Consider the following 15,402-nt stretch of genomic DNA (forward strand, 5'->3'; position numbering starts at 1 on the left):
CGAGCCATTAACCCATCAGATTGTAGCTACAAACCGACCAGGATCCAGCTAGGAGCCCACGAGAACACAGCCATTAACCCATCAGTATTCAGCTTTGAACCCACATAGATCCAGCCATATAGAACAACCAAGATCCAGCCATTGACCCATAAGAATCTAGCTATGAACCGACCAGGATCCAGCTAGGAGCCCAGGAGGAAGCCATCAGGATTCTTTGACATGATTTTGTGTTTCCAATTTCAGTATACCCATACTATTACATTATACTGTAAAATACATTGTCATGAAAGACAATGTACTGCTTTTAGACATATAAATTCAGTGTATTGCATTCAATACAGTTGAATACAATATAAAATAAGTTGAAATTCCCGTTGCGCCCCTAGCGATGGCTGTACGCACCAACGTCTGAGACTCATCTGAGATCATAATAAGGACACGTCAATATATAATATTATTTTTATATTATTAAATGAGATCAGTCTATGTTAGATGCATTGTTATTGTCTGTGAGTGCTGAGAGCTTCTATCTGTCCATAATTTGTATTTTTATATCATTTATAGTCCTAATTTTATTTGGTGATTATATAATTGGGTTACTTAGTACAGGTGCCCAGTGATTCTGCTTTGTGCTTTAATAATAAAATTGTAAAAATGTAACAGAAAGCATTAAAAATATAATTCTCAGATAAAATGTATAACTCAAATACATCCAAAGGAAAAAAATATTTTGCACAATATTTAACAAAACTACATTTGATATCACTACAGGGCTAAAATATTGGTGCTGACTTCAATAAAATAATACATAACCTATCAATAGACAAAAATAAGAAATAAAATGTATAACATTATAATTGGGGGAGCTGCTTTTTTTATGCTTAGCAGTTTGTGGGACAAATTTCTATAGCATAGCTTAATACTGTAGCACAGTGGCTCAAGAGGTGAGCACTCTGGCCTTTGCAGCGCTGGGTCCCAAGTTCAAATCTCAGCCAGGACACTATCTGCATGGAGTTTGCAGGTCATCCCCATGTTTGTGTGTGTTTCCTCCCACATCGCAAAAACATGCAGTTAGGTTATTTGGCTTCCTGCTGAAATTGACCTTGGACTTCATTAATGACATATGACTGAGGTAGGGACATTAGATTGTGAGCTCCTTTGAGGCACAGCTAGTGACAGGAGAATGGACTCTGTACAGCGCTGTGTAATATGATGGCGCTATATAAATACTGTAAATAAGAATACTGTAGTGTGTATATACTACATATAATTTTTACATGGCTTAGTGAATGAGGTGAAGATCTGCTGACCTCTGCCACCAATTGTGCAAACCATAGGAACTAAACCTAGAAATAAACTGTGAGGTTTCATTATTGCAGGTGGGATGAGTGATGTCTCTTCTGCAATAAAAAAAACTTAACTGCCTGATCACAATTGTTTACCTAAACTTACCTTCTGATCGCTTCAATCGATCGCACCAACATCTTCACCCAGTCCCTTTTTTGGTTTAGGATCTTCAGCCATCTTGGTTTGCCAGGCCAGATGTAACCTACCTGGAGGGCACCTGCTGGGATTATACAGCTATGAATGTGCAGCTCCCAATAATGTGTAAGATATATAGAATACTCTAACCGGGCCAGGAAGTTTGTTTTCAATGTAGAATAGGCTTCTGTCCCTGATCTATCCACCAACTGAGCCCAATAAGTCCTGTACTGTCTTATATTCCCTCTGCTTTCTGGGGCTTATTGTTCTGTCCATCGGCACCATTTTCTTTTTTCTGGGTTCTCACATAACCTGATCTCGCTCGGGTGACTTGTCTTCTGCTACATGTAAAATAAAATAACTGATCTCACTGCGCATGCGTAAGATTGAGCACTTTTCTTTTTAACATTTTAGGAAAGCCTCTGATGATACATGCTCACTCAGGCATGAGCAGATGAAGCGCCACACAGTGTTCTTGGATATGTGATGCATGTATCCCAGGAATCTTCGGGTTTCTCCTTCATTCATTTCCATGGCGGTGAACATGGAAGACAAAAAAAAAAAATTTACCCCCTGGCGGTATTTCTGAGGGGGTAGCATAAAACAAAATCCTCCAGCGATCGCCAGCTTCTGCATTACATCCTCAACTTGATCGATGTGATTCGTGAAGTGTCGGTACGCTGGGGAGGCGTAGCTTGGCAGGAAATTTAAAAGCAGGTTACATTGTCCAAAAGTTTGTCTATTATTGTATTTGTTTGGACAAATTTAAAAAAATATATATTTTCCAATAAAAATATTAAATTCATAATTTTTTATAAATATTATTTATAATTATTTATTATATTTTAGTTTATGATTTGTGTTTCAAACCTATCATACCCAAGAGTCATTTTTAAGAATTACAGGTCTAAAACATTAAACAACAAATTTCCATGCAAAACAATGTACCGCTTTGACATAAAAATAGGGACATAATGACACCGGACCGCCACTGTTCCCAGAGAATCCCCATGGCGCCATCTTACATTACCACACTCCCAGCGGGGAAACCATGAGGACACCAATGGCCGATATTGCCACCAACATATCTATCTCTCTGTATGTTGTGTGCAAATCAGAGAATTGCCATATCCCTCATAGCACATACAGAAGAAGGAACAAACAAGACAAAAATAGGGAATTGCTGGCCAAAATATTAATAAAAATATATACATAGAATCTGTATTGAGTACAAAACATCACAAAGATTAGCAATACAAACATTGAAATATTTCCCTGACAGTTTTCGCAGATGAAAGCACTTCTTCAGGAGATTAGGAATAATAGAATGGTGCAATATCCGATAGACTCGGGATTATCTCAGAGTATATACACACCAATCCGGATCGCGTCATTCTAAGATTAGCTTCAGCAGCATAAAATACGCACCAACTGCAAGTTACTGGATTGTATCCCTTCAAACATGAGGATGTGATCAGTCCACCATGTCCAGAGAGCGAAATTCAATCTCATGCCGCATCCTCCTCAAGAAATGACAGGCCAGCCGGAGGATGGTAGAAAGGGGATTTGGAGGGGTCCGGGGGGACACTGTCATACTAATGTCATATCAATTGGTGATACACAAAAAAATCTCCAATAAATCAATATCTCTACAGAGGAAAAAAACAAATAAATACAACACATCTAGGGGCAGAAGTACACAATAATAACCGGGGTAATGAATGGGGAAAAGATAAAACATTGTTGAGCTTTTTGTAAAAAAAAATGCCTAAAATATATTAAGAATAAAAAGCTACAAAATATAACATATTCAATACAATTTATTATAATAAATGTATTATTTGGTTGACCAGTGGATTCATTTCCTCCGATAAATTTTATGGTTATTTTTTTCATTTTTAAATTGTTTTTCAATTTAGTATAACTTTAATATATTTAATTTAGTATAACTTTTCATTCTTAAACCTTCTTATATCTTATTATTAATAATTAGTTTCATCCTCTGAATTTAGTATTGCCGGGGAGGTCGGTAACGACTGACAGGAACAAGTATCAGTGAAAAATTTAAAATCTCTACCCCGCCGGGTTTGCAAACATTTATTCCTGACAAATTTATTTGGTTTATGGAAAAACCTCACCCCCATGCCCATGTGGCCCTTGCCCATGAATTCTGGGGCCAATACTGAGCTTACAAAGTCGGTAATATAAGACTGTGACAGCAGGCCTCATTTTACTGAACATTTCTCTAGAATTTTCAAAGATTTGAAACAGTTTCCAGATCGTCCTGAATGACTAGAGAATCTGCAAAGTGCTACAGTACACGTCGGCGATATATAAATACACAATAATAATATTATTAATATACGAACATTCTCTGTTTTTGTCACACAAGAGTGTGGAGATCCCAATAATCCCTGAACAAATTTCTCTTTTCTGTCACTTCCTGTTCTGTACACACTACCTTATCTAAAGTGATACAGAATCTTTATATAACAAGTGACCCCACAGAAACATTTCGTTTTTTTTTAGCCCTGTTTTGGTGAAAAATGTAAAATGTTGGATAAAAGGTGGTGAATATCTCCAGAGGAACCAAAAATATTGGCCACAACTTTATTAATAAACCAGAAATTCAGCTGAATTAATATAGAATATTTGTGCATATATATCTATCTATGTGATATATACACATATAATGTTTACACACTGAGTGAATATGTGTATATTTAAATATCCATCCATCCATCTATCTATATATATAATTTTATTTTCTGTACATGACCTGAGGTAGTTTTGGTCCTACCCAAAATGGCAGCCCCCTTCCAAAGCCTTGTCACAGTTTATTCTCTAGTGCCTGGGAAATCTTTTGTTATTTTCAGTGCTGTTTGTCTTCCTTAAATGGCCGCCAGAGAGCAAATGAGAGCACAGATTGGTCTCTAGTGTGAGGAAGTTGTGAGAGGAAACGCAGGGCATGCTGGGAAGGGAGATCATGATAATGGAGGGATTATGTACAGTACTCATCAGGCCCACATCCTTCTTGTCACGCCATCGCAGGGCCATCATCTTTCCTTTCTGCCAGGCAACAATTTCTCCTGTCCATATGCATCTGTTTTGTGTTGCAGAATGAACTCATAAAGTTCAGGAGAAGTATAAAGTTGTCGGGTGTGACAGAATAGGCCTGGTTTAGCAATGGCTCAATGAGTTAGTACAGAAGATGTTGCCGTTCCATAGTTGCTGTATTTTGGGTTAAATTATGTTTCCAGTGTATAGAACTGAATTTCAAATGTAGCCGGATGACTCTTCTCAGAGAATGTCGGTTTTCATGTGCCCTCTATGCCGCAATGTATGGCAGCCAGCTGAGCCTCTCCTTGTAAGCCATTAGACTTTCATCTTTGCTGATGTCTCTTTCTGGCACATAGGCTTTGTTGGAAGTTCTTTAGAATCACTTGCGATACTTAATTTAGTTTTGGTGCAGGATAGGTAATTTCATCAAATTCTTCATTGTTTGTGAATTGTAAATATTTAATGATCCGGAGAAATCTGTACTCTGACTGTACTCTGTATTGTATTAGTAGGCCAATACCACTTCTGCCAGGGGGGTAATACAGGAAATGGGATGATTTGTATCTTGTCAGGTTTGCAGGTTTTCTGGCTGATATTGCAGCTGAGCAGGGTATTGAGTTTGTATAACTTTGAAATGAATTGTATATTACATGTGAAGGAAAGTCAGCTAAATATATATTCTATTTATTCTGTATTTAATATTTTTATCAGATTTTGTACAAGGAAAAGACAACAAATCTGATTTTTTAAATCTCCCTCTGGTGAGGATAGACTATCCTGGAAGAACCTGGGTGATACAGCAAACCTGACATGGATTTCCTCACACTTATTTGCTATTAGTTGGTAAGCGTTTTCAATCCTGAGCCAGATTCATTCCAGGTTTGCTGGATCACCTCCCATAATAGTCTATTGCCTACAGTCTTGGAGGACTTTTATAAATTAGACCAAATTCGTCAAGGTTTTTACATGCAATTATAATGAGTGTTATTTTTTTATTATTACACAGTATTTATATAGTGCCAACGTATTATGCAGCGCTGTACAAGGCTATAATCATGTCACTAGCTGGGCTCGCAATCTAATGTCCTCACCATAGTCATATCTTATTATAACAGTCTAAAGTAATGTTCGGGGAAGCCAAATAACCGAACTGCATGTTTTGGAATGTGGGAGGAAACCGGAGTACCCGCACCACATAAACACAGGGAAAACCTGCAAACTCCATGCAGATAGTGTCCTGGGCAAGGTTGGCCTTTGCAGCACTGGGTCCCAGGTTCTAGTGTGCTAACCACTGTGCCACCATCCTCTATAAGAAAATGGCTGGAGATTTAGAGAGCAGGAAGGCAGATTTATTAAAGCAGGACTAAACACAAAGTACAAAAAGACACGCTTACCTTTATTCCTGCAGATCCATTAGGAGGCTTCTTCATTTGGGTCTTGCATCATCCTAGTATCATTCTTTGGCGCCGCCATCTTTTATTGCCCTCCTTCTGGCTTCTTCTTCATACGTCACCCAACCTGACACTGCATAGGCATGAGATCAGTGATGTAGATAGGAAAAAGATTACCTGAAATCAGGGATTGCGCAGAAAGAGCAGCAAGGAGACTACGGAGATGAGTGATGGAGGTGATGGAGACTCTGCACTCCCATTCTGTCTTCACTGCACCAATCAAGACAGAAAAAGAAGTGCTGCACCCTTTAAAAAAAATACAATTTTTTCCACCCCTAAAGCGTTATTAAAAAGAAAAACAGGTATAAATTGTGTACTTCTGTAGCACATATAAATATATATAAAGATCATAACAATATCTGTACAAATGTTGTTTCACATACTAGTTACAAAATTATTTCTATTGATTCTAGTGCTAAAAATAATTAAAAAAAAAGGACAAAAAAATGCAATATAGTTGTATTACAATTATCATAGAAATCATATATTTGTATATAACATATATCGTATATTTAGTGTACACAATGTTCTGTTAACTAATCCAAACCATTTCTAAACATAAAAAAAGTGGGGTATCAGACAAATATTTTTATATTTCTATCCCAGCACATTGTTTGTTCCATCACAACAGTATACAAATTCAAGTATTTACACATAATCCAGGTATCCCAAGTTTTAGAGAATTTATCTATCCTATCTTGGGAAATAGCCCTAGCCTCCTCCCTTAAATATATAGAATGTACCTTGGTCAGCCAAAGTTTCAATGTAGGTACTTTATCTGAATTCCAAAACTTGTCACTTGCTTGTTATATCCTGAACTTTTCACTATACAAAAGTAACAGTCACTGAAATGATCTCCTGGCTCTCGCCAAACCATAGGTATACCAAATGGCATCTTATCACGTGTTCCTTTGTCTACACCTGTAAACCCTTGACACTGTCACGCACGCTGAGACGGGACCACTAGGGGGCGCTATGACTTGCATGGAGGTGGTGTGAGCCCTGAGAAGGGCCAAGGTGCAGAGTGTTAGCAGTACCCAGGTTTTCTCCAGAGCCTCTGATGATGAGGATGTTGCGCCGCTGGTTACTGCCTGGTTGTGGCCCTTGGTCACACCAAGGTGGGCAAAGAACGGTACCAAATCACTAAGCAAAAGGATAGTCAAGGAAAGCCGGGGTGGAGACAGACAGCAAGCAAGAGAGGTCAGGTCACAAGCCAGGGGTCAATAGCCAGGGATCTAGGAGACAGCAATGGCACAGAGGCCACTGTGGGCACAGGGAAAACTGGAGACATTGGAAACAGCAGGAGGCACAGGTGATGGAGGGATATCCACAGGCAGAACTGAAACAACAAAAACGGAGAATGAAGGGTTAACACAGGAGCTGGACACAGGAAACGCTGGATTAAGCAGCAGGTGTACAGGAACTAGCTCACAGAAGTAGGGAGCTTGCACTAGTAGGACTTGTTGCACAAACACAAAATACAGTTTGTGAGCTAGCTAAATAGCCAGGGCCGATTAAGAAGCTATTACCTGATTGGCCAGTGGATTGGACAGAGCTGATAAAGCTTGGAAACAGAGGCACGCCCAGCAACAGAACTGCAAGCATGCGCACGGGAGTGATGCCTGTGCTATAGTGAGGAACAGGTAAGTGTGACAGACACTGTTTGCACACCTTATGAGAAGCCCAAGACTTATCTTGTCACAAAGTTTAAGTTTCAAATATGCCAAATAGGCTTGCTGCACAAATGTGCTGATGTTCGCCCCTTGACTAGGAATGGTGGAACTGCCACAGATATAACAAAATTAATCCGGGATGTTTAGGCACGAGACGAGAAACAGCAGAGCCAGACATAATCTGAGAGAAAGGAAATACGTGTGTAAGTGGAAAAATACATTTTGCTTATTCACTACGTAGAGCAGCGCACAACCTCTAATCACACTGTCTTGTGTGTAAATGAATAGCCGATACAAATCCATGCTACATTAATCGCATTAATATAACCAGGAAAGAAAAAACCTGATGTTTTAGAAGAAAACTAACCGCACTTTCAGAATCAGCATACCTATTTTAGTGTAAATAAGCATAAAAAGTGTAAAAATTGGGTATGATTGTCCAACTGAAAATTTGCACATTTGTAACAGCTATGCGCATAGAGATGAGTATATATAAAGGTATAGTCTACCCAGCCTTTTCCTTTTCTTCTCTTTTTCTAGGAGGGGGGGCTCTTTTCTTGTGTGTTATCCTTAAATATGCTGCTACATGTGATACTTTGCTTACCATTTAGCACAATAGCTGCTTGTTTCACAAAACCTTGAATGTTTCATTGTCCATTTTGCAATTAAGAAGTCAATGTTATGTTAGTGTGTTTGCCACCTTCATTACCACCTTTAAAAGTTTGTTCTTCATAAAGATTTTCTAATTCAGTTTTCCACCCTTGATAGGTCCAAATTGCATATTGGTTTGGTAAATATTTTTGGAATGTAATATTTCTTGGGCTACTTTTGAACTATTGTGGCTTTATATGGAAATGTGGGTTTACATGGGTTGTTTTTTTTGTATTTTTTTTTGTCATGTAAGTTTAGTGGTGTCTCTGGTCTCTATATTTTATGTGACCTTTTAGCATATGTGTTTCTTTGGTCGTTGTTTGTTTTTTTTTTTTTTGGTTTCTTTTTATGTGATCTCCTTTACAATCTCCCAGAATCTTTTAACCCTGCAACCCCGAGTCACACTCTGGGTAGCTAAACCTATAGAAAATAATAGTAAATCGAGTCTTACCTGATCTGCTGGCATCCTCCATCATCCTTTGCATCTTCTTTCTTCCTCCGGCTAGCGTTCTCTGCACTCGATAAGTCACCGAGGCGTTCCGGTGTGTGCGCATGTTCCGCTCAAGAAAGGAAATTCAAATCTTTGTATTGCATTCAATACAAAATAACTGTACTGAATGCAATACAGTGGAATTATATGTGTAAAACCAGTACATTTTTCATGAAAATTTAATTTTTTTTTAATTTATTTAATTCATTATTTTGACATGATTTTGAGTTTCAAACTTTTTTTTATACTTATACTATTATAATATACTGATGAATACATTTTCATGAAAAACAATATACCGATTTTAGACACATAAATCCGGACAGAAATGAACCGCCCAGTAGGTTAACCTTGGGTAATCCAACAGACCTCCAATTTAACAAGTCAGTCGTGATATTTTTGAAGCAGTTCCTTTCTATGAATTGTTGAATGACTAAAAACAAGCAATTGTCTTATTACAACTGAGTTGTTTGATGCTCATTGTTGTGCGCCAACCTGGACCTGCTATGTGGGAGTAGTAAAGCATATGTACTTTTCGTCAAACTAAAAGTGACAGGTTGACAGGCCCCTTTCCCCACCCACTCCACACATAATCCCTCCCATGCCCCTCCCAAGGTCGTCCCACAGCCATCCCATCGCCAGCCTATCGGCCTCCCCCTTAGCCCCTCCTATATTCCACCCACTCTCCACCCATTCACCGACCCCCTCCCTCTAGTAACCTGATAACTACATAATGTCTTCTAAGCAGCCCTGTTATCAGATAAAACACAGCTGGGGTCATGTTGACACAGCTGAGGCCATGTTATCTGTAAATTTCTTAACAGGATGTGTGTGTGTGGTGGGTGTAATGGACTGTTAGTTACTGATAATGTGTTTAATCTATCTGGTCTATTGGTCTATTTGCACACGGTGTATTTGTGACCTCTGTGGTGTTTGGTCATTGCGGGAGCATGATGGCGTAACCGTTTTTATACAACAGCGCCTCCTTTTTTTCCTATCATTTTTAGACCGCTTAGCCGCAAAGTACATTTTTATGGCACATTTTACTTTTCTAGAGCTTTCTCTCACAGATATTTTTTTGTTTTTTAAGAGACTTGCCCCGCCAATCATCTCTAGTCAAATCTTAGGTGCCATCTCTTTTTCAATAGCATCAAGATGTCTGATTAGCTTTGTGTATTTTTCATGAGCATTATGTATTTGTCGGGTGTTAATTTTACTAGGGCTGTTAAACGCTAAAAGCATAGAATCTCTCACACAACATTTTAGAAAATTTGCAACACGTAACATTTTGTCATTGCACCGCCCGAGAGAACTCAGTGCGCTGTACGTATTTTCATCCCAGCACGATGAACAATTGTTAATAAGTGGCTCGTGTGAGCAGTTTCTGACACGTGTCTGCTGTATGCCGCCATGCAAATGATGGTCCTCCGGCGTATTGAATGTGAAAGGACCTGTGTCAATAACAGGTGTGTTCGTGCTACTGCATGGTGTTTGGTAAAAACCTGAAGTGTTGTTTATAATACCCAGAGCGTCTTATGCTCCGAAAAATACAGTAATAGCTTACTGTCTTCAGCTTTTGAAACTACTAGCCGGTGCTATTATAGCCTGTTGTTGCAGGTGGTAGTAAGCAGGGGCATGCTTGTATGCTTTTTATAGTGTGTTGTAGTAAGCAGGAGGGGGCTTGTATTAGGCTGTCATAAATATGCGGCTGTTGATAAACATGTATTGCTGAGTTGCTTGTAAAAATTTTAAAGTATAATATAAATATAATATTATATAACATAAAGTATAATATGCCTAAAATGTTATATACATGAATAAATGGTATATAGATTAAACACATTATCAGGTAATGACAATCTGTTACACATAGTCTTAATAAATTTAATTGTAAAAATATAAATTATAATATGAAAAAGTTACAAATATTTATATACATGAAATAAGCCTTGTGTATAAAGATAGAATAAACACATTATCAGTAACTAACAGTCCATTACACCCACCACACACACACACACACAGGGAGAATGTGCCCGCCACTTGCACCTATATTTTCAGTTGTGTACCCCCACCCTCAGAGAAATTGGTGTACAAAGAAGAGAAGCAGACAGTAGTTGCAAAGGTATAGATTTGTGACAGGTAGGTATTATTTAGGGGCCCACCCCAATGCTCCTTGCTATGTTAGTGGCCCACGGGGTCCCCAATTTGCACTTTCAATTTAGGACTCCTAGTTACACTTTTCTCTGAAACAGCAACCCCAAAGTTCAATTTTCATTGCTTCTTACATTTGTGACCCCTATATCTTTAAATTCTTTGAACCTGGGGGGCTGAAATTGTAGTAACTAGTATCTATGAGAGTCCCCTGTGCACCCTGAAAGTTACAGGTCATTGGGACATACGTATTAGGAGATATGGAGGTTTGTACACAGAGCTGTGAGGATGCAAAATGACATGCAGAGCTCGAGGTGGATACATGTCACAGGCAGAGCTCTGTGCTATGAGATGGGGGCGGGGCTGAAGGCTGAATGTGTGTTCACATGAAGGCTGAACTGTGTGTGCTCGCCTCTCATCCCAGCAGCAATCCTCTGAACGGATGGCACAGAGCTGCCAGAGATCCGGCCATCCGAGGAGGAGAGCTGCCGAGAGCTGGGCGGGGTATTCAAATCAGCCGGGCGGAGCAACCGGCTAAAAACCTCTTGGGAGAACTATGCACTTTTGCAGAGAAGAATCCTCATTCAAGTAAGTTTTCATGTTTATGTGTATATTGTTTGATTCTCTTCATGTGCACTCATGTATGTACAGACATGCATATATGTACGTATGTATTTATATGTGTGTACATATACATAGAAAAGAAATTATAGGAAGAAAAAAGCAAAGAGGGTTTCTGTTGGCACTATTGTTTAACATGCTTCATGATGAAAGGGTTGCCTATTTCTTCCTATAATTTCTGATATCATGGGCTTGGCTACAAGTAACATTCATGGAGGACATTGCTTCTGGCCGTATGGACGGGCACTCCATAGGTTGAGGGCTGGTATGCACCTCAGGAGTAATTGGGGTTGGAGTTGTGTTCATAGGCCTAGGAGTGCTAGGTTTTGGAGACACGCGCAATGATATTTTCCCTGGTACATACAGTGGAATAATCTCTGCAGCAAACTGGTACATTGGAATAAGAAAAGCATATATCCATTCCCTTGCATCTGCCAGGCGTACTTCTCTTATTATGAGAGACCCATTGGGAAAAGCGTGTACTCTATGTCCATAATTGGTGGAGTTCCCTTGAGTTCCTTGATTCCAAGCTTTGTCTTTGTCAGCTGGACCCCACCATGACACGCTTCCCCCATCCGTTCCTATAACTGCCACGGGTAATACTACACTTTGTCCTTCCACCCCATACACAGGATTTTCTTCGATGGTCACTCTGATGTTTGGTTCTTTGTGTTCTCCATGGCCAACTTGGAGTAGCACGATGAGGATGATTAACCCCAGGGAGATCTTCATTCTGCAACGGAGAGAAAAGAAATTATTAAGCTTGTTGTATGCCTTTGTAGAGTTTTAATTGGTTTGCATGTACCCATTTATCCTGAGCCTTTTTGCCTTCCATTATCCTGACTTTATACACTGAGGGGCTTAATTTATCAATGGTGAACGGCCCCCTCCACTTACGGCTTAGGTTGTTATCAAGGGGGCGAAAATCTAACAACATGACTTTGTCCCCCACTGTCCATACACAATCTCTCACTCCTCTGTCAAAATATGCTTTAGCTCTTATCTGACTCTTACCCAAGTGTATGGCGGCAAATAGATGTATTTCTCTTAGAGCCTTAGAAAGCTTTAAGAGATACTGGTCCATTGATAGTCGATCAATGGTAGGGGTATGCAGCTCAATCCACAGATGCTCTGGTAGTCTCATTTGTCTACCTGTCATTACTTCAAAGGGGGTTAATTTGGTGCCTGATGAGGGCGTGGCTCTAATGGCCATGGCCAGCAAGGGTAACAGGTTGTCCCAATTCTTCCCATTAATATTGACAAATTTCTTCAGCATGGTTTTGATTTGTCGGTTGGCTCTTTCCACTTGTCCAGAGGATTCTGGCTGGTAGGGAATGTGGAACTTTTGTTCCACCCCCAGCATCTGTAGGCAGTTCTGCATCACCTTTCCAGTAAAGTGGGATCTCTGATCTGATTCTGTCGTGCTTGGTAAGCCCCATCTACTAAATACTTGTTCAATTAATATTCTTGCCGTGAATTGGGCGTTATTACATTTTGCTGGGAACATCTCTACCCATTTTGAAAACATATCTGTCACCACCAAGACATATTTATTATTTTTAGAGGTAACAGGTAATGGTCCCATGTAATCAATCTGTAGGGTTTTCCATGGACCTTCTTTCAAGCGCATTCTCATGAGAGCATTAACTTTTCTTAATGGTGCGTTTACTTGGGCACAGATTATGTAGCTCACAGAATTGTTGTACATCTGATAGCATATTAGGCCACCAGCCTATACTGCGCAGTCTCTCAAGTCGTTTCTGCCCCTTGATGACCACCGGTAGGCAGGTCATGAACTAAATAGATCATTTCATCTCTGTAATTTTCCAGTACTACCCATGTCAGTTCTTCCCCATTATGGAAAAGTATTTTCTGGTCCTCTGACAAAATGAGACTTTTTAGGTGCTTACGTAGGATGTTCTCCTCTGATATTTCAAAGCTTTCTTTCTTTAGATAATCTATTATCTCTTTGATCTTCTCATCTGGTTTTTGAAGCTCTGAAATATCGGGTACCTGCACTGTAGACTTGGTTAAAGCACAAACATTGGAGCACATGTCTGGGTCCTGTAGTTCTGTGAGTTCTGGAATTCTCCAGATCTCCCCCCCTTGGGCTCCATGTTTGGCTAAGTGGTCTGCTTTCTCGTTCTGTACATGATAAGGAGAGTGGGGTGCTTGACTTCTTACTTTACATACCCATGATCTGACTTGTCTCTTTTGCACTAATTTAACAATGTACTTCAACAGCCTAGCGTGTTTCAATGGAGACCCATCAGATGGTATGTATTGGTGCGTGTGCCAAAAGGGTAAGAATTCTGTAAGTGCATTGCATACCCATGCTGAATCTGAGTATAGTACAATTTCCTGGTCTCCTGGTGTTACTTCTAAAGCATGCGCAATGGCTGCCATCTCAGCATATTGGGCTGATTTATTCTGACAGGCTCATGCTATGGAGGTAGAGTTATTTTGTGGATCCACGACATACACACCAAACCCTGCATGAGGAGAGCCCTCCTCATAAAAACATGAGCCATCTGTAAAAATTTGTATGGCCATTTCAGGGCTTTGGCTCTCTTTTGGCAATGGTCTGAAGAACTGATGCACATCTGTTGTAGGGCTGATATCATATTTGTGGGCCACTCCCATGTAAATTAAGCCATGGGCTTGGGTGGATGGATTGGGAGTATGTTTTACCGTGATATCTCGATCCTGCAGTAGCAGGGCCCAATGTGCCAATCTGGCATTGGATACCTGTCCATCTTTGACTCTGTCTGTGAGTAGGAATTTCGTGGGTGTATGTGTGGTATGGAGAATTATTGGATTCAAACCAATGACATATGTAAAATGTTTAACTGCTCAAAAGGTTGCCAGGAGGTGTTTTTCACACAGAGAGTACTTCATCTCTACTGTAGAGAGTAGTTTAGATCTGTAAGAGATGGGTCTTAACTGTCCATGTATTTCCTGTGACAAGACAGACAGGGCTGTCTCTGATGTAGCAGTCTCTATGTGAAATGGCAATTGGTAATTGGGGTTGGCTAGTGCAGGGGCTTGAGCTAATGCTTCCTTGAGAGCCTGTACTGCATTGGTGTGGTGTTCAGTCCATATCCATTGGGTATCCTTTTTCTTGTTGTTTTGCTGCTAATTGCCCAATTCGGATATCCAAAGGTTTTGATAATGCACACTCCACAATGTGCCCATTTGTAAATGTAGTGGCTTTCCTGGGGACAATGGAGAGGAAATGGGTTGTTCTTCATGTAAAATGGAAATTGCGGCCCCCCTATCAATAATCATTGTGTATGTTTGATCTTTTATTAGTGCTCGCACCTGAGGGCTCCCACACCTATCCACAGAAATAGGGGCTTTGATTCTAGGGCCAGGTGCCAGTCACTGCTGATGCTGGGTTGAGGGTGCTAATTTCATATCATCTTCTGAGGACATCTGTAATGCCCTAAGTTGTTGCCGCAATTGTGCATATATGGGGGCATCTTGTATTTTCTCTTTTCCCTTGGTTCCTGCTTCTTGTCCAAAATATTCCCTACTCCTGGGGGTAGGCTTTCCCCTAAACCCTCTACCTCGAGATGATGTTCCTCGGTTCCAGTTAGGATTATACGGAGGACTATAAACCTCTGGGTGAGGAAGGGGACCTTCTACAGTGGTAGCTTTTCCCTGTAGGGCTGCTACCTTTTCTGACTATGTGTCTTTCTTCTTTTTCTTTAAGCCTATACTGTCTGAATGCCTGTATGGCCTGGAAGGACCTGCGGCCTATACCTATGATTTCCTCATAGGTCTGTTTCTTGAGGTCTATTAAATGTGCACACTTTGC

General features: G+C 40.0%; 1 protein-coding gene across 6 annotated transcripts in view; it reads left to right on the plus strand.

Moving 5' to 3' along the window:
- Positions 1-6,718: 6,718 nt before the first annotated feature.
- LOC140332342 (NACHT, LRR and PYD domains-containing protein 3-like) overlaps positions 6,719-15,402 on the plus strand; it is a 92,478-nt gene continuing 83,794 nt past the window's right edge. For 2 of the 6 annotated variants that reach the window (XR_011921106.1, XM_072413613.1), the window contains exon 1: positions 10,868-11,549. Coding sequence is in view for 3 of the 6 variants with exons in the window: in XM_072413613.1 (XP_072269714.1) it covers positions 11,336-11,549 (214 nt within the window). In the remaining 3 variants the exon portion in view is untranslated. Of the gene's footprint in view, positions 7,637-10,866; positions 11,550-15,402 lie in introns of those variants that run through there. The other 4 variants (XM_072413616.1, XM_072413612.1, XM_072413611.1 and 1 more) reach the window with 4 other exon arrangements.

Source organism: Pyxicephalus adspersus, chromosome 6 (assembly GCF_032062135.1).
Source record: "Pyxicephalus adspersus chromosome 6, UCB_Pads_2.0, whole genome shotgun sequence".
Classification (NCBI taxonomy): Eukaryota; Metazoa; Chordata; class Amphibia; order Anura; family Pyxicephalidae; genus Pyxicephalus; species Pyxicephalus adspersus.